We start from the raw sequence: 18,934 nt of genomic DNA, 5'->3' as shown, positions 1-18,934 counted from the left end.
GGCTGAAAGAATTCAAGTGCTTATTATTACGTATAACATTTTGGGAACAAGCTATTAGAAGGATCGCCTTCTTCCACATAAGCCTGTCTACCCACTGTGATTCTCATCTGAGGACTCGCTCTGCATCTCTTTATCATCAGCGGTTGCCGTTTCAGCACCTAGGCTGTGGGAATTCTTACATTGGGAGGCCATTCTCTAAACACTTTCCAACATTCTGTAGATATATCTTGTTTTGCTGAGGTTCTTATTGCCCCCCTTCCCCTCCTGCTGCACATATATTTTGGTAGTAAGCTTGGACTTTTATTATTATTTAAGAAATTTACATACTGCCCTATACCCACAGGTCTCAGGATAAAATCACGATATAAAAACACAGAATACATAATCAAAATATAAACAAGAACAAGTCTTCTAGCTCTGCTTTCCCTTTGTGGTTTATACTGTATTTTGCTTTAATCTGAGACTGAACTAACTTGGAGCTGAAAGGCAAGACAGAAATATTTTGATAAACAAAATGACTTTTATCCCAAGAGTAGCCATGTGCAATGCTCCAAAGCTCAGTAGAAAGTGGTCATCTGCCCTAGATGTGTGGAGATTTGTACCAGAGAAAGAGCACTTTAAGGCTACCCTACTTTACTTCCCACTCCTACCAAGATCACCATGAGTTACTCAAGGAATTAGTGTGTTGAAGAGCATAAAGACCAAGCCACCTCCCCAGAGGAAGAGTATAAATGCAGAAGTCTGAAGTGATGGCAAGCAGGAGGGAACATTCCCCTCCATCCAACAGGGAAGGGATCACACCACTAGTGAACAGATGTATAAGCAGATGCCAGGTACACTGATATCTGTGCACTTCTGCTCCCCTTAGAAAGACAGAAAATAGAAAGTTCTTTTTCCCCACTCCCAATATATAACCTGGTTGTCTGTCTTAGCAGATGTGGGGATGTTTCTCCTGTAAACTCCTGACAAGTGTTTCCCAGACAGCCACACACATACATGATGCTGTGTGACATTGCTCAAAAAAGAATTAAACCTGCTGCCTTTTCTCTCTCTCAACACTGAGGCTCCATCCTTGTATTTCCATTGTCACAGCCAAACTCTCATGTGAGCATTCTCTAAAGCCAGGCCCTATTATTGTTTCTTCAGTGCCCCAGACACTTGCTCTCCATTTCCATCTATATGAAATACAGCATCTCCATCAGTTTTGAGTCCTTTTGAGAATTATTTAAAAATTATACAGCACGGTTTTCATATTAGCTGTTTCCTTGCTTCTGAAACCCTCATATTATTCCTATTTCTTCCCACTAATGCTTCTTTGGATCCATTCTGGGGGAACCCTCTTTTCGCCCCATCATTTTTTTGGGGGGGGGGAGGGTTGTTATTTATTTCCTTAGTTTCCCCTTTCCTCCTTTTAAAAAATGTTTTTCAGTGGAGTATTTACACTCTTTTAGGGCTAGTTCAACATCTCACCATCACCTCAGGAATGCACAGGGTCAATGCTGGGCCACAACTGAGCTCCACTCATAGAGGCACTGGCTCACACAATTGCTGCCTCCAGTGCAAGTTTGATCTCACTTCAAACAGTGTTAGTCCCACTTTCCGAAGGCAATAGAGAGTGAATACAGAGCTGCTTACCTGTAACCTGTTCTTATAAGTCAGTTTTCTGTGAAGTCACACATATACAGTAGTGACCTTTCAGAAAGGTGTAGAAGATTAGGAACACTGGCCCCTCATCCCACATATTATAGAATTCTATGAACTGGGTGAGGTTGGTGAAGCCGGTTGTTTCCAGAGGGCTAATCACACTCTGCTTTCCTATTTGGGATCTCTATTCTACATTATAGGATGGGGTAAAAGCAAGTGTCTGCATGTAAGTGAAGCACAATGAGTCTACTTTTAACTGAGGGCTGGCTTTCAGTGCACTGCTGGTGGTGCAAAGGAGATGGTTAGAGATTTACCTGAGATATTTTTTGTAGGAGTTATTTCTTCCTGTGCTGTCTTGTTTTCAATGTGGATGCGCTTCGGGTGATTTAGACTTGAAATGCATATCTTGTGTAACTACCTGCATCTTGATAACACATGTACACTCTGTAGTACTGCAATGAGGGCTTGTATCTGTGATACACAATTTCCATTAAAGAGACTTGTTGTAAGCTACTATTAAGCAGCTTGCGCCCTCATCTGAAATCTGGAGAACACAACACAATTTGTGGTAACCCCCACCCCATAACCTGCAATATAGGGATAATAGTGAATTACATTATAAGTTATTGTCAACCCGCTGCCCTCTGTTTCTGTGTGTCCTACGCTATAACAGAAGGAAACAACTCTGGTTTTGTCTGACCTGCAATGTGAGCATAATGTCCTCATTCTCCCCACCCGTTCTCATCTGTTGGAACTGAGTTGGAAAGTGTAGGTATCAGATCTGTGCCACACTCATTAACAGTTACATGAGAGCTATGAGTTTGATTGCCACCCCGAGTCCTGACTAGAAGTAACCTTAATACCAACTGAAAGATTAAATATTGCAACTTTGAAATGCTCAGGAGCTGAAGATTTATAATTTTGTTTATTTATTTATTGAATTTATATACTGCCCTATAACCGGAGATCCCAGGGTGGTTCACAGCACAAAATCAGAATATAAAACCACAAAATATATAATCAAAATCAAAACGACAACCCAATAACCCCCCACTTCAGAATCTAAACACTGAAGACAATGCATTGGTAGTTCAATACCCAAAGTTCTAATTCTTAGGTGAAGATTTGGAACCAGAAGGCTTTACTGGCATTAAGGGTTGCTTTCCCTGGGGCACTCTGGATCAGCAGGTGACAAGGAGCCAGATATAGGTGACTCAGGTCAGATACTGAAGAAACAGCAGGAAAGGGGCCAGAACATAATGAAGTGTGGAAGGCAGAAGCCTAGAGAGAAGTTCCACCTAGGAATACAGGAGAACTGGTATGATGAAGTATGTCTTGAAAGGCTTCTTTCACATAGTGACTTGGGAAGTAAAAAGGTAAAGGTAAAGGGACCCCTGATCATTAGGTCCAGTCGTGACCGACTCTGGGGTTGCGGCGCTCATCTCGCTTTATTGGCCGAGGGAGCCAGCGTACAGCTTACGGGTCATGTGGCTAGCATGATTAAGCTGCTTCTGGTGAACCAGAGCAGCGCACAGAAACACCGTTTACCTTCCCGCCAGAGCGGTACCTATTTATCTACTTGCACTTTGACGTGCTTTTGAACTGCTAGGTTGGCAGGAGCAGGGACCGAGCAACGGGAGCTCACCCCATCATGGGGATTCAAACCGCTGACCTTCTGATCAGCAAGCCCTAGGCTCTGTAGTTTAACCCACAGCGCCACCCGGTACTGAGCCTTTAATTTGTAAATTCTTTCACTGGGTTTCTGAAAATACTTGCAGATTTCCATGACCAGGCTCTCACTCAACCATGTAAGGCAGGAGCCATGAACGCCTGATTTTTAAATGCAGACGCTGCACTTATGGCATTTAAAAAATAAAGCTCTCTCTCTCTCTCCATGGTGCAAAATTTTGATTAAAGAGAAACAACTGAATATTGGAGAGATATCGAACAAATGTTTAAGCAGCTCTATAAAGAGAGGACCATTTCTGCTGTGGCCATGTGTGTGTGAGAAATTACCCTGAGTGGAAATGTAATGAAATATAATTGCATCTGCACTTCAGTTCTTCTAATCTTCCAGAGGTTTCCAGATGGTTCTGCATATAGGAATGTGCCTCTGCAGACAGTGTGGGGCACTGCATAGAACAGTCATAGGCAAACTCGGCCCTCCAGAAGTTTTGGGACTACAGCTCCCATCATTTCTGACCCCTGGTCCTTTTAGCTAGGGATGATGGGAGTTGTAGTCCCAAAACATTTGGAGGGCCAAGTTTGCCCATGCCTGGCATGGAATCTATGAAACAGAACCAGACTGTAGCATTTTAAAGAATTTCCTGGATTCTTTTATACAAGTTACTGTGAACGTTTGTGTTCGATTGCATACATATTGTACAATTCATTCATCCCTTCAACTACTCAAACGTTCTACTCGTGAAACCATAACCAGCATAGTATCATAGGGGGGTGAGTGGACATGGACGTTTTCTGCTGTTGCCCCCCTTTTTTGTGGAATACCCTTCACTCTGCTATAGATGAAGCAGCAACCACCAGTTGCTTCAGATGTCTTGTAAGGACTTAACTTTTTGCCTAGGCTTTCCTGACCTGTAAGACTGGACCATGATTAATGTGCATGAATCCCCTGAATTTCTGTATCACTTGTTTTTATGTTTTTATATTGTTTTACAGTGGTACCTTCATTTACTAACTTAATCTGTTCCGGAAGTCCGTTCTTAAACCAAAGCGCTCTTAAACCAAGGTGTGCTTTCCCATAGCAGCAGGGGACTCAATTTACAAATGGAACACACTCAACAGGAAGCGAAACATGTTCTTATTCCAAGGCAAAGTTCATAAACCAAAACACCTACTTCCGGGTTTGCAGCATTCTTAATCCAAGCTGTTCCTAAACTAAGCTGTTCTTAAACCAAGCTACCACTGTATTTCTTTTATCTTGTATTTGTTTTACTGTCTAATCTTTTTTGTAAATAGCATACACCACAAGAGATTTTTAAAAAATATTAAGCAGTTTAGAAATGTTTTTAAACAAAGACAGATTATGTTTCAGACATGTTTACCTTTCTTAGCAATATGCTCTTACCTTTATTATTGTAGACATCCAAGTAATTCGGTGCAGAAAAAATTGTTATTAATGATGGGAACCCTGTCGTTTGACTTTTCCTGTACATTCTATAACTGTAAAATAAGGACAGTTGACTTTGTGTCACAAAGGAAGTGGTGAAGCTGAATATTTGAGTACTGAATATTTGTATCATGGGAGGGCGAAATACTTACCCTGCATCTTGTGCTTCATGAGCTCTGATAATAGACAACAAATTATTACTCTGCAAAAATTCGCAAACTGCAGGATAGCTGTGAAATGAAACAACTATGAGTATAAAGTAATGCTTTCATGCAATCACTTATCAACTTGATCAGTTTTATTTTTTACCTATAAAAATAGGAACATCCTCTGACTGTATTGTGACTGAAATGCTCCTGTGATTTTTCATTTCCAAAGTCTTCAGAGGGATCTGACCACAACAAGTCGCACATTGGTCCAAATGCTGGGGGCTCTTTGAATCTATCTAGCTGTTTCAATGAAAAATACCACAGTGATCTTCATTTTCAGTACGTCCATTTTCTTTTATTATTCTCACTCTCTTTTAAAGCTATATAGATCACAAACATCCAATCATACCAAATAAATAAAAGGATAGTCATTACTTTATGTTTTTTTCATCTATCACTTACCTTCTCAGACTGAAAAATCAGAGAATTAGGCTGCAATCCTATACACACTTACCAGGAACTAAGTCACAGTGGGGACTAAGCCTCAATGCGGCTTATTTCTTAGCAGGCACATATAGGGTTGCAGTTAATTTTCATTTGATGTCTAACAAAGGACAAGAAAAGAATTAGCTTAACATTTAAGAGTGGCACGTCAAGAGCTTTACAAAAGACCCCAACATCCCCATGCCTTTAGCACAGTAACACTCACCCTCCTAATGTCATCTATTGTATTTATTTCTGGAGAGAGTCCACCATGGACACAAAGAAACTGCTGGTTTAGAAGTGCAGCAAGAGGAAGGCAATCAAAAGCTTCCATACAAGCATCATAGACTCTTTCAGAATATTTTATTTTACCTATAAAGGTGGGGGTGGGGAGAGAGAGACATAGCCTATGACATACATTTGTTTATGATGGCAGGCTTACATCTTAGGAGCATTTAAAAATAAGTTATCAAGATTGTTCCTTGAAAAATTTATGAATGGGTATCATAATTTAAACAAAAAATAAAATAAAAGGGAGAACTCTCTGGCAAAGCACATTTAACTAGATGAATATAAGCTGACATGTGTCGTAACAATATGATATGCTAGAATGGGAAAGAAGGGTAATACTGCTCATGTAATACCAGCTTTGCAAATAAGTACATTAAAAATCACCTTTCCATTAAAAATAATTAGTAGCCTGGTTGTCCATACAAAATTCCAATGCTGGAATACTCTGATCATGGTCAGGTGCACCCCCCAAGAACTGCAGGCAGGAAGTTGTCCTGGCTCAGTTAAAAAGTGGATATATGGTCCACACGTACCTTATCTGCTGGAGGCCCCAATCTGTATGTAGGTTCTGCAGCCTTCCTCTTATAGTAAAGCAACTTTTCTATAAAGTTAGCTAACTGACCTGTGGTATATGGATCTAGCTTCGTTTCTTGGTAAATGTATTTACATGTTTGTCTTCATTTTTTTTAATTGATTGGCTGGTTGTTATCTTAAGCTCAAAGGGTTTGTTGCTGTTTTGCACAGTGGTAAGAGCTGTGGGATAGCCATCAATTTCAATTTGTAGATAGGGGTAGGTCACTTAATGAAATCCACGTGAGTCTAATAGCAAGGTAGGCTTGCCATCCTATCCTGGCAGCCACTTGGGCTGAAAGGACAAAGATTTATTAGAGAAATAACCATACTGATATGTCCTATTCTAACATTTTCATGGGAAAGTGCACAAAAGAAACACATACACAGTACTGTTATAGATATCTCAAGACTATAATGTTGCACCAGATCCCGAAAAACTTTCAAATACATACGAAGCAAGACAAAAATGTGTAAAAAAAAAAAAGGAGGGGGACTGATAACTAAGTATTCCGGAAGCCAACAATTACCACTGTTATTAATACTTACATTCCTGCTTAAAAGTAAAATATTCTGTGAGATGCCTGCATTCATGGTTGCCTCTCAAAAGAAATAATGTGCTTGGATACAGAATCTTCAGAACCCACAAATATAGCACACACTGTTGAAAAACAAGAGTACTAGTCATATGTGATAGCCCCATTTCAAGTATTACAGCACAATATCCAGCTGACATATAGAATAATGCTCACTTAAACTTCATTTATCACATCTGTATACCACCCTTCCTTCAGGGAACTCAGGACAGTGTATTAGAAAATTACCATGGCAATTTGGAAAGGAATGACACGGAATAAGACAGAATTCCCAACTTGCATTCTGTTACTGCTGAGAGGCAAGGGAACTGGAAGGCAATTATTGGCAGGTGGGAATAGCATACTGAGCCCATCTTTCCCCTGATACCCCTTTACCTCCTCCCCATCAAGAAACATTCCTACTGGGGAAGTGATGAGATGGGAATTGACAAGCAGAAGGGTTAAGCATACTGCCCAATGGATCCTTCCATCAACACTCGTATGTAATTCTACTCTGTGGCTGAAGCTGAGTTCAAACATGGTGGTAACCTAAAATCCATTACTACTTGGCAATAACTGCGTGACACTTCAGAGGCATTCTAATGAATATTTCCTGTTGGTGCAAGAACATAGTATCAAATTCTGTGCAAAATGCCCGGTGTACAGTAGCACAGTGGAATGTCCTTGCATTAGTATTATAAAAACAGCCACATCAGTTCTGAAAGGCCCAGTGTTTCCAAAAAAATGCACCCAAATGTCTTAAGATGCCCTTGCACACACAGTTGTCAACCTAGATGGCTCTGCTCCAAGAGCACATTATTCTGTATGGTATGGCGTATTAAGCACACAGAAAAGAAAGTTCCTTTTTTTAAAAAAAGAAAGATAAAAAGCTGTTCACAATTAATCTAGTGAATCTTTGTATCTAGTTTCACAGAACTCTAGAATGCTTGCTGCCTATCAGTCAGTTTCCTAATTGTTTACTGATGTAATGTAGGAGCAGGCAACGTACAGCTAACAGGGGTACAACTTATTTTTCAGGCCTATCGTGTAGCAAGGGTGGTCATTCTAGAAGGAAATCTGAGCAAATTTTTATCACAATTAATAAAATTAATAAAAAGTGGATTGAAATAAACATGTTTTAACATTTCTCTTAAAAACTGACTGTGATGTGTGCCACAATCATTTCTTGGGCAGGGATAGAAAATTCCAGAGGGACAGTGCCACTCCCAGAAAGTACTAGGGACCCATCAACCCAACATCTCTTATTGACAAGTCAGAGAAGAGGCTATTATAGGTTTCAAATCAAATCTGAAACATAGCGGCTTCAAATTTAAGTTGGGCCATGAAACCAACAGGCAACCACGGGTACAGAATTGGTGCAATGTGTTCCAGCTGCTTGGGCCCATATAAGCATTCTTGCTGCTACATTCTGCACCAGCTATGGTTTCTAAACCATCTTTAAAGGTAGCCTCACATAGAACACATCAGTAATCCAGCCTGGACATAAGCAGTGAACATGCCACTAAGGCAAGCTACTTTCTCCAGATAGGGTGATAGCTGGAAAATTAGCCAATGCTGATGAAAAGCACTTCTGGCCACTAGTGCCTTCATCAAGAGTGCCAAGCCCAGAAGCAAACCCAGAGTGCCTAGCTCATTTGCCGGGGGACTGCAATCCTCTCTAAACAGACTGCATACATCCATCCAGATCAGCAGTTTCCCAACCTGCCAAATTTCCATCTTGTCAGGATTAAGCTTAATCTGACTTGCCCTCATCCATCCCAGAACTGCCTCTAGACACCTGCTCAGAACTTCCATCGCGCCTCCTTGAGATTAGATTACAGAAACAAGAAGAGCTGTGTCTCATCTGCATACTGATGACACTGCGGCCCAAATCTCTACACTAGTTCTCCCAACAATTCCATGTAGATGATGAAAAGCATGGGAGTAAAACAGAGCCCTGAGGAACTCCAAAGATCAGTGGTCAAGAGGAGGAACAGAAGTCCTTTAGCACATGGAAACCTCAGGCAGACCGAAACACTGCCTTATGGTGTAGTAATATGTGAAAGATTGTGATTGTGGAAAAAATTACAAACCAAGCAAGGCTAATAAAGGGTGTAGGCACATAATATAATGGTTGATGTTATTGGAAGCTGCCATGAGGCCCAGAAGAACCAGTGGGGTCATATTTTCAATGTTCTCAGGATAAGTCACCCACCAGGGCAAACAAGGCAGTTTCCATCCTGAATCCAGGCAAAGGAAAAAGGAAAAAAAATGGAGCAGTTCTAAATAACTAGCTTCCTCCAAACTGCCTGATGCTGGCAAGACTTCACTCACTCTAGGACCTTGCTGAGCAACAGTAAGCCTGAAATGGGACAGTAATTTTCTAAAGCTGAGGAATCTAGACTCAGCTTCTTTAAGAGCAGTTTTATCATCACCTCCTTCAGAGAGAATAAACATACATCTTACCATGGTGAAACAGTTACTATAGCAAATAAATGGGAAAACCATTGTTGATATTAACATCAGGACACACACATTCAATTACCTCTATGCTAAAATATCCTCTGTCTACATAGTCACCAAGGAACAGGTATCTTGTGTTAGCAGGTGATCCTCCCACTTCAAATAGCTTCATTAGGTCAAAGAATTGGCCATGAATGTCACCACACACTGCAATAAAAATGCTGCTGATTAAAAAACCATGATGAAGTTCTACTGGTGGGAAAACCACCCAAACTCGATTCAATCAGAATTTCAGGTCAATAATCTAGTCATTGCATCTTAATTTTAAGTAGCAATTAAAATTAATTTTAAGTAGCAATGACTTCCCACCCCAGCACCAATCTTGCACCATCTGTTTTTCAGCTATTGTTCACACTCAGATTAATAGGACTGGAAAAAATATTTGCAGTGTCAGGTGCCACCAAGAATGTTCAAGTGTTAGGAACATATAAACTGTTTCAGGGCTATTCAGTAGGTTGTCTGCATACCCTAGTAGCTATCAAACATTTTTATTGCCAACTTCCCTAAAGGAAGACTAAAGTTATTTGAACTTTCTCAAATCTAGATTATGGCAGAACTAGAATCTTAAATTGTATTCAAGCAAACTTGTCCTCTTTTCCCCCTCATTAATTTATCACTTGCTATTGCTCCATTCATTTTTTACCATAACTTTTGCTCCAATCTCTTCCTCATGTTGACCTTTCTTCTTTTTCCTAATTTTCCTTTCAGTCTTTGTCCTTACATCCCTTCTTCTTCCTGTTAACTATTCCTGCATGTAATTTCCACCTCTCCCATGACCACGTGGTACTGGGTGGAAGTGTTCACACACCAATGGCATATAGTCCTGGAGGCAACCAACTCTGGCACATGACATTTCATGCATTTACTCTGTTTAACAAGGTAGTGTGAAACAGAGTTTCCTATATGGACTTGTTTTCTGAGTGACCACAGAATTTATCCCATTCCACAACCAAGTCTGACTGAATGTTCCCTGTGGTGTTCACTATGCAGCTCCACCATCAATGGTGGTAGATAGGAAAACATACTTGACTTAATAGAAAGCATTGTGCATTTGGCTCCCAGTTTTTTCCTAATGCTGCTGCAGAGTTCTCTGGGGCTACGATCCCATATAGATAGATACTTTTTTGGGGGGTGGAGAAAAACACATACACACAAATGGAGGCAGACACACTATATATGGAAACCAGTCAAAAGTATGATATTCCAGCTGCAATGCATTCAGAAAGCAGATTCTCTTTAACTGAAAAGGTCCCAGCCTGAAAGTAAAAAGAGCACAATCTCCTGAGGAATAGGGGAATTTTTTCATAAAGATAAAAGGACAGAAAGACTTCAAAGTAAAAAATGATTTAAAACCGCTCTTAAAAAGTCTAGCATCTGTGTAGCAAGCAGAGAACCATCTGCTTTATCAAAGAAAGGAACTTTTAAATTCTGTCTGGGAAGTTGAACATAAGGCTGCTAACTGAGGAAAGACCTACCTGTTGTCAACTGAGTAGCACATGCATCAGGGGGCAAAGTTAATTTCCAAGAAATGAATCATGAATAAGGTCAGTCAGAACATCAGTTAAGCCGATAGTATTTAACTTGAATTGAACAATAATAAATATATAATACAATATTTTAAAAATGCAGAAGAGAACTGCAGAAAAAATTAACCTTCACACTTTTGATGTCATACTATTCAAATATCCTTGTCTACAACTTTAAAGCAATTCTTAGATTAAAAATAAAGCACAATAACCTATCTCATTTCAGAACCCAAATTTCTTATGCAAGATTTTCCAGTATTTTGTCCAGTTCCAAAATATTATTTATATATATATATATATATATATGCAGGTTTTGGTGTCCTCGGGTGTCTTCCCGTGTAAAAGTTGGGGTGTCTAGGCGACGTTTCGACGAGGTCTCACTCGTCATCTTCAGGCTGGTGCTTTCGGCTTCTTGTTACTGGAACAGAGCAGGATCTCAGTGTTTGAGTTCCTATAAATACTGTTGAGGGGGTGTGGTGTATAGCCTCCAATGTTCTGGGCAGAGAGGAAGTTCCCAGGCTAGTGTGCCTTTTCTTCTTTTGTTCCTTAATTACTTGAGGGATATCTTGAGTGATTTCTTGAGTGATATCCTGAGTACCACTTAGGTGGGTCATTAGGTGTGGATTAGTTGCTAAAGTCTTTGTGTCTTGACCTCTTGAACTTTGTGAAGAGTTTTTCTGAGAAGATGGCTGTACTGCACTTAGTTGTGCTCTGGCTTGGCTTCGTGTATAGGGGCGAGCTGTGGTTTTGTGGCCTGTGTCAGCCAGATCTGTGTAGGGATTGCAGGGGGGTGCAGCATCCGGAGGTGCCACCATGGTTTGGCTACTGGATGGTGTCTGTAATTTATCTGTGGAGAGGGTCTGGGTTTGGGTCTGGTGTGGTTGATTGATGATAGCGTTCTGTGTGCCTCTGGATCTGGTGTCAGTTTTTGTGGGGAGGGCTAATTTCCAGATGTCTGGCAAGCGGGATGTGTCGTCACGCTTGTTCATGTTGTGAGGGTGTTTCTCTATCTCGATGGCTTCCATGATTATTCTCTTGTGGTGATGTTCCATGTTAAAGAGCAATTTGGAATCTGCAAAATTAATTTCGTGTCCTGTTTCTTTCATGTGTTGGAAAAGAGAGGAAGTTTTTTCTTCTTTTTTGACGGCATTCTTGTGTTCTGCGATACGTGCATTTATTCGTCTGTTTGTTTGTCCAATGTACGTGGCTGGGCAGACTTTGCAGGGTATTTCATAGACCCCTTGGTTTTCCAACTGGATTTTATCCTTGGGGTTTCTGAGGATATTGGCTATTTTTTGGTTGGTGCAAAAGGCTGTTTTGATATTGTGTTTATGGAGGATTTTGCTAATTTTATCTGTAGTGCCCTTGATATAAGGAAGGAGGGCCATGCCATTGTTTTCTTCTGTGTCTTGGTTTTTGGGGGGTGTTTCTTTTTGGATTAGCTTCGTAACCCTGTTTTGCTGGTATCCATTGGCAATTAACACATTTGAGAGATTCTGTAACTCAGTTGTCAAGTGGTCTTTGTCAGCCAGGCGTTTGGTTCTGGAGATGAGAGTCTTGGCTACGGAGTTTATTTGTGCAGGGTGGTGGTGTGATTGTGCATGTAAGTAGCGGTTGGTGTGTGTTTTTTTCCGGTAGATAGTGTGTCCTAGGGAGCCATCAGGTTTTTTGTAGATTAGGACGTCAAGGAAGGGAAGTTGGTTGTTGGCTTCTATTTCCATAGTGAATTGTATTTTGGGGTGTAGGCTGTTGAGATGTGTGAGGAAGCTATCCAGTTTTTCCTTCCCGTGTGGCCAAATTACAAAGGTGTCGTCAACATATCTGAGCCAAAGTTTGGGTTTGTGTTCTGACTTGTCTAAAGCATTGGTTTCAAAGTGTTCCATGTACAGGTTTGCGATGACCGGTGAGAGGGGTGATCCCATAGGTGCTCCTTCTATCTGTTTGTATCTTTGTCCATTGTGGATGAAGTACGTGTTGGTTAGGCAGTGGTTGGTCAGGTCCAAGATGTATTCGGGGGGATTGTATTTGTTTTGAATGGCTGTCAAGGCTTCATTAATGGGCACTTGTGTGAAGAGAGATACAACATCGAAGCTCACAAGTAGGTCATTAGGATGTAGGTTTTGCTTCTTTATTGTTTCTATGAACTGGAAGGAGTTTGGAACGTGTGAAGAGATGGATTCTGCATAGGGCTGAAGTTGCTTGGCGAGAAATTTAGCGAGATTTTGTAGAGGTGAGCCTATGGAGCTGACTATTGGTCTGAGTGGTGTTCCTTCTTTGTGTATCTTGGGGAGGCCGTAGAGTTTGGGGCATCTGGATGATTTTTCTCTGGGGATGATTCTTAGCTGGATTTCTTCACTGATAGGAGAGGCTTTTATTTTGGATTTGGTGGTTTTTTCCAGATAGGTGGTGGGATCTGTTTTTATAGGTTGGTAGGTAGGATCTTGGAGTAGGTTTGATAGTTTTGCTTGGTAGTCCGATGTGTTCATCACAACAGTGGCATTACCTTTGTCTGCTGGGAGAATGATTATGTTGTTGTCTTTCCTCAGGTTGGTGAGTGCTTTCTGTTCTTCTTTGTGTAAATTGCTTCTGGGTGGTTTGCTGGAGCAGAGGATGTTGGTGACTTCAAGTCTGATTTTATTGGCTTCATCTGGGTTGATTTTGGTTAGGCTAGCTTCGACTCCGCATATGATGTTTTCCGTGGGGATGCGTCTCGGGGCGACTGCAAAGTTGAAACCTTTGGAGAGTACTTTGGTTTCAGTTGTGGTGAGGATCCTGTCTGATATGTTATGTACTGTTTGTTTCATGGGTTGTTGTGGAGGGTGGCTGGGCTTCTGGCGTTTCTCTAGTTTGTGGAGTTTGTTGGTGTGTGTGTCTGTCTTATGTGAGGTCTCCGTTTCAGCTCTCCAGACGGCTAGTTGTTTGCATTTGTCCCAGAGTGCAGGGTGGATTTTGTTACAGAGTTTGAGGTGAAGAGTGAGCAGATCTTTGTTGGTTTGGTTTAGTAGGTATCTTTTCTTGTGTAGTTCGTTTCTGATTAGGGATAGTTCAGTTCGTTTCAGGATCCTTTCGGTAGCTGGGGTTTTAGAATGGAATTTAAGTTGGAAGCATGTGGGAATTAAGTTGTTGTCTCGGCAGTTGCGTAGGAACAAGAGATCACATAAGATGGTGGCTCTTCGGACTTCTAGTTTCTCGTAGGTTCTTGTCAGCTGGAAGGTTTCCTCCCCGTAGAGGTGAGATATTTGCTTTCGTAGATTTTCACGGGTACAGGAATGCAGGTTTTGGTGTCCTCGGGTGTCTTCCCGTGTAAAAGTTGGGGTGTCTAGGCGACGTTTCGACGAGGTCTCACTCGTCATCTTCAGGCTGGTGCTTTCGGCTTCTTGTTACTGGAACAGAGCAGGATCTCAGTGTTTGAGTTCCTATAAATACTGTTGAGGGGGTGTGGTGTATAGCCTCCAATGTTCTGGGCAGAGAGGAAGTTCCCAGGCTAGTGTGCCTTTTCTTCTTTTGTTCCTTAATTACTTGAGGGATATCTTGAGTGATTTCTTGAGTGATATCCTGAGTACCACTTAGGTGGGTCATTAGGTGTGGATTAGTTGCTAAAGTCTTTGTGTCTTGACCTCTTGAACTTTGTGAAGAGTTTTTCTGAGAAGATGGCTGTACTGCACTTAGTTGTGCTCTGGCTTGGCTTCGTGTATAGGGGCGAGCTGTGGTTTTGTGGCCTGTGTCAGCCAGATCTGTGTAGGGATTGCAGGGGGGCACACAGAACGCCATCACCAATCAACCACACCAGACCCAAACCCAGACCCTCTCCACAGATAAATTACAGACACCATCCAGTAGCCAAACCATGGTGGCACCTCCGGATGCTGCACCCCCCTGCAATCCCTACACAGATCTGGCTGACACAGGCCACAAAACCACAGCTCGCCCCTATACACGAAGCCAAGCCAGAGCACAACTAAGTGCAGTACAGCCATCTTCTCAGAAAAACTCTTCACAAAGTTCAAGAGGTCAAGACACAAAGACTTTAGCAACTAATCCACACCTAATGACCCACCTAAGTGGTACTCAGGATATCACTCAAGAAATCACTCAAGATATCCCTCAAGTAATTAAGGAACAAAAGAAGAAAAGGCACACTAGCCTGGGAACTTCCTCTCTGCCCAGAACATTGGAGGCTATACACCACACCCCCTCAACAGTATTTATAGGAACTCAAACACTGAGATCCTGCTCTGTTCCAGTAACAAGAAGCCGAAAGCACCAGCCTGAAGATGACGAGTGAGACCTCGTCGAAACGTCGCCTAGACACCCCAACTTTTACACGGGAAGACACCCAAGGACACCAAAACCTGCATTCCTGTACCCGTGAAAATCTACGAAAGCAAATATATATATATATATATATATATATATATATATATATATATATACACATACTACTATCATCTTGCAGTAATCAGTAGATTACTAATACCTACCAGTTCTAGGTGTTCAAGAATAAAGCTATATTCTGAAATATACAAACATAGTCTTAATTTTAAAAGGAAATAAACACTGTCAAATTTGCTAATGAACTCTATTATTTAGGATTCAACCTCCACTGCCTATGTATCTACCAGCTTTCCAAATTAATCTACCATCTAATTAATTAATTAACCTCTGGTCTATGAAAAATCATGCCCATTGAATCTTCAAGATGCTAGGAGCACTTGCAACAGTGAGCAGCATCCCAGCCTGAATGCTTGTGTGCACAGCCATGTTCACAGCCTGCTAAAAGCGCAATCTGTCCTTGCTTTGACTCAGTGAACACCAGCAAGTGTTTCTCCTTTCCTTGCCCCAAAGACCAGTAACTAATCTTGGGGGGAAGGATTGGGGGGGGGATGATGAAAGTCCTGGTAGAGTAGCTTTTCTTGGCACAAACTCTTAACTATCAGTTCCAAAGTCCCCATAAGGAAAGTGATGCTATGCACATCATTTCTGCCTGGGAAAAGGTTTGCTGCATGCAGGGTGCATGATCACATTTATCCTGCGAGTACCGTCTCCCCTTCCCTGCCCCAAGATCTCTCTGTTCTGTCCAGAACCCAAAGTAAGGTTGGAGAGGTGGTAGGCAGTGTCCATATCCCAGCAGTGTCCGAGGGCCTTCTTCCCAGGCAGAAATGATGCACATCCATCAGTTTCCCACTAGTAATCTCAATCCTCATGAGGAAAAGTCATTTCTCTGGGGCTAGGGGAGTACAAGGGATGCAGGAGGCGCTGTGGGTTAAACCACAGAGCCTAGGACTTGCCAATCAGAAGTTCAGCAGTTCAAATCCCCACAACGGGGTGGGCTCCCGTTGTTCGGTCCTTGTTCCTGCCAACCTAACAGTTCGAAAGCACATCAGAGTGCAAGTAGATAAATAGGTACCGCTCTGGCGGGAAGGTAAACGGCGTTTTGTGCACTGCTCTGGTTCGCCAGAAGCGGCTTAGTCATGCTGGCCACATGACCCGGAAGCTGTACGCCGGCTCCCTCGGCCAATAAAGCGAGATGAGTGCTGCAAGCCCAGAGTCGGCCACGACTGGACCTAATGGTCAGGGATCCCTTTACCTTTACCTTAGGGGAGTACAAGGCATCTCTGCCACTTTCCCCGTCCTGCTCCAAGATAAGTTACTGAACCTTAGAGCAGAAATGGGAAAGACAGCAGCAGAGGATGCTTTGTAGTCACTCACTAATGAAACACTAAACAAAAATTCAAGACTTAGTGAACATTCACAAAGGAAGGGAAGCATTCATTTGGAAGGTTCACAAAGGCTTGGTCTCTTTCAGATAAGCAGCAGCAGCAATGCTTGTGCATTCCTAGTCACAAGGCACCTTCATCTTTGCACATAAAGTGATGGGTATTTTATGTGTAGCAAAAGCAAATGATGCAGAAGTCTAAAAGCATGACAATATAAGGGTGCATAAATATGCTATTTATTCTATGAAGTCCAATTTGTTTTGGGAAATACTAAAACTCTAAAATTAGGAAATACAACTTTTATGTCATAATTTAAAGTATTTAATCCTGCCTCCCCAAAAATATAAGCTATAAAAAGCAAAACTTGACACACAGCCAAACTTATAAACAACCAAATCAAGCCTTAGATAAAATTTAAATGTATTCAATTTCAGAAGTGTAAATTATATCACTACTAAAATTATTAAGCAAATATAAAATTTCAGAAAGACTTGTTCTAGTTTCCACTGGACCATTAAATTGTATTTTTTTTAGCAAGCTGAAAAGCAAAGCTTCATCCAAGGTACAGTGAGCTGGTTCAAACATCACAATAAATCATGATTTGTATAATGACAAGAATGATATTAGACAAGTCTGAGACTTGCACACTCACCCTCTGCTCTCTCCTTTGGCACACCAAGCAGGGAGATTAGATACAATGCCATTTTAACTGCAGCTTTTCATTGCATGTTGCATTGTTGAACCCAACAAACTACGGTTAATATTAACTATGATTTGTTTGAAACAAGTCAACTTCCAACCAGAGATTATGAATATTCCTCCCACCTGGCCGCAAATCATAGCTAGTACTAGATGGTTTATGTTCTGATGTAATGTTAAACTGTAGTCAACTGAAAGCATAAAATCACCTCCTTGCAATTGTACCACGTGAGGAAGAAAAAGTGGGAGGACAGGTGCTCAAGGCTTATCAATGACATCACTACCCCAGTATATTTCAAAGCTCATATAATCCCTTTCTTTTCTTTACCATTCATGCGAAAATTCTACAACTTCAATCTTTCTACCTAAATTATTTTACTTCCATAGGTATTGAAACTTCATTCCATGCATTTATGACATTAAAAGTGGCAACAGTTAGCCAGAGCTTGCACCTGTAATAGGAGCTTCAACTTCTATCATGGTTTTCTCTCTTCTTAAAATTGCAGCACCATCATTGATGATTCTTAGTGCAATTTCTTCATCTACCCGACCTTCTTTTATTAGGTGGTTTTTCAAAATATCAACCCGAGGTTTTCCAGCTGCATCAAACACTTCTTCTGATGTTAATCGGTGTGTTGGCGGAAAAGGGACAGCTGAAAATGAAATACCGCAAATATTACTTACAATCAATGACTTGAAAAAGCTCTGAGCACCATTTTGATCTAAGACAGACAAAAAAGCGACTTTTTTAAAAAAGGAAGAAACAGTTGGCTTGGTTATTTATGTATGTATACTAGGAAAATGAGGGGGCTGAATGTGTGGGGATGGAATACATTATAGGGTGTGCACAAAGCACACAAAAATATAGTTTCCTTGGCAGTGAGGGCAAGGCCATTCAGTTTCAGAAATGAATGTGCATTGATTTAGTATTCCACACAGGAAAAGTGGCAGGCACTATTATTAGAGAAATAAAAGGGTGTGCTTTAGGATACCATTGAGGTTTGAAATAAACATATTCCCTGTGTCTTGTGACTGCAGCAACTTAGAAAACCAAGCTGGGGGCTATTTGTACATTCCTTTCCCAGTTCCCTTTTTGGTCTAGAGCACAAGAGTATGGTTCAGTTCAGACATAATGCCAAACTAAAGTTCATTAAGCAGTTTGAGGAGCTGTCTGAATTCAGTTAAACAAAGCCATAATTATAATCTAGCTCCACAGGCTGATTCACCATAAGGACTGGAGTAAACAAAAAAATCTGACAATGAAACTGGAAACAGAAAAGCAATTATAAACCAGCTACTTTGGGAAGCTCAGGACACTGTTTGGGTTCTAAGCTGTGGTTAGAGCAAGCTATGGTTTGGTGTAGAAAGTCACGAACTCTGCTTTTTTTCTGTGTTTGTGCTGGACAGTGCGGAGGAAAGGGGCAGGGGACGCATATTATCATCACCTCTCCTTAACTCCTAAAAGTCCTCATCCATCTGTGAAGCTCCATGGTTATGGCATTACCAAATGGAGATATGATGGTAAAAATTAACTCTGGCATAATTTCCTGCCCATAAAAGCAACATGCTGCAATGTGACAGGCCAGGCCAGTGCCATCCAAAGGGATGACACCAAAGGAGAATGCCA

General features: G+C 41.3%; 1 protein-coding gene and 1 long non-coding RNA gene across 9 annotated transcripts in view; both read right to left on the bottom strand.

Moving 5' to 3' along the window:
* PPP3CB (protein phosphatase 3 catalytic subunit beta) overlaps positions 1–18,934 on the bottom strand; it is a 40,469-nt gene that overhangs the window by 15,175 nt on the left and 6,360 nt on the right. For 7 of the 8 annotated variants that reach the window (XM_081913687.1, XM_081913683.1, XM_081913685.1 and 4 more), the window contains 7 exons: positions 17,760–17,960; positions 9,388–9,512; positions 6,817–6,928; positions 5,633–5,778; positions 5,084–5,223; positions 4,927–5,004; positions 4,733–4,827 (listed from right to left, as the gene is read on the bottom strand). In XM_081913687.1, the coding sequence (XP_081769813.1) occupies positions 4,733–4,827; positions 4,927–5,004; positions 5,084–5,223; positions 5,633–5,778; positions 6,817–6,928; positions 9,388–9,512; positions 17,760–17,787 (724 nt within the window). In that variant the 5' untranslated portion in view covers positions 17,788–17,960. Of the gene's footprint in view, positions 1–4,732; positions 4,828–4,926; positions 5,005–5,083; positions 5,224–5,632; positions 5,779–6,816; positions 6,929–9,387; positions 9,513–10,514; positions 10,596–17,759; positions 17,961–18,934 lie in introns of those variants that run through there. The other variant, XM_081913688.1, reaches the window with a different exon arrangement.
* Positions 1,366–1,952, bottom strand: LOC309371312. The gene is made up of 2 exons (XR_014169039.1): positions 1,444–1,952; positions 1,366–1,408 (listed from the first exon to the last, which is right to left on the bottom strand). It is a non-coding gene; the product is annotated as an uncharacterized lncRNA (long non-coding RNA).

This window comes from Podarcis melisellensis (genome assembly GCF_964234715.1).
Source record: "Podarcis melisellensis genome assembly, chromosome: 5".
In the NCBI taxonomy this organism is placed as follows: Eukaryota; Metazoa; Chordata; class Lepidosauria; order Squamata; family Lacertidae; genus Podarcis; species Podarcis melisellensis.
The sequence above is the reverse complement of the archived record's forward strand: the minus strand, read 5'-3'. Positions and strand labels throughout refer to the sequence as shown.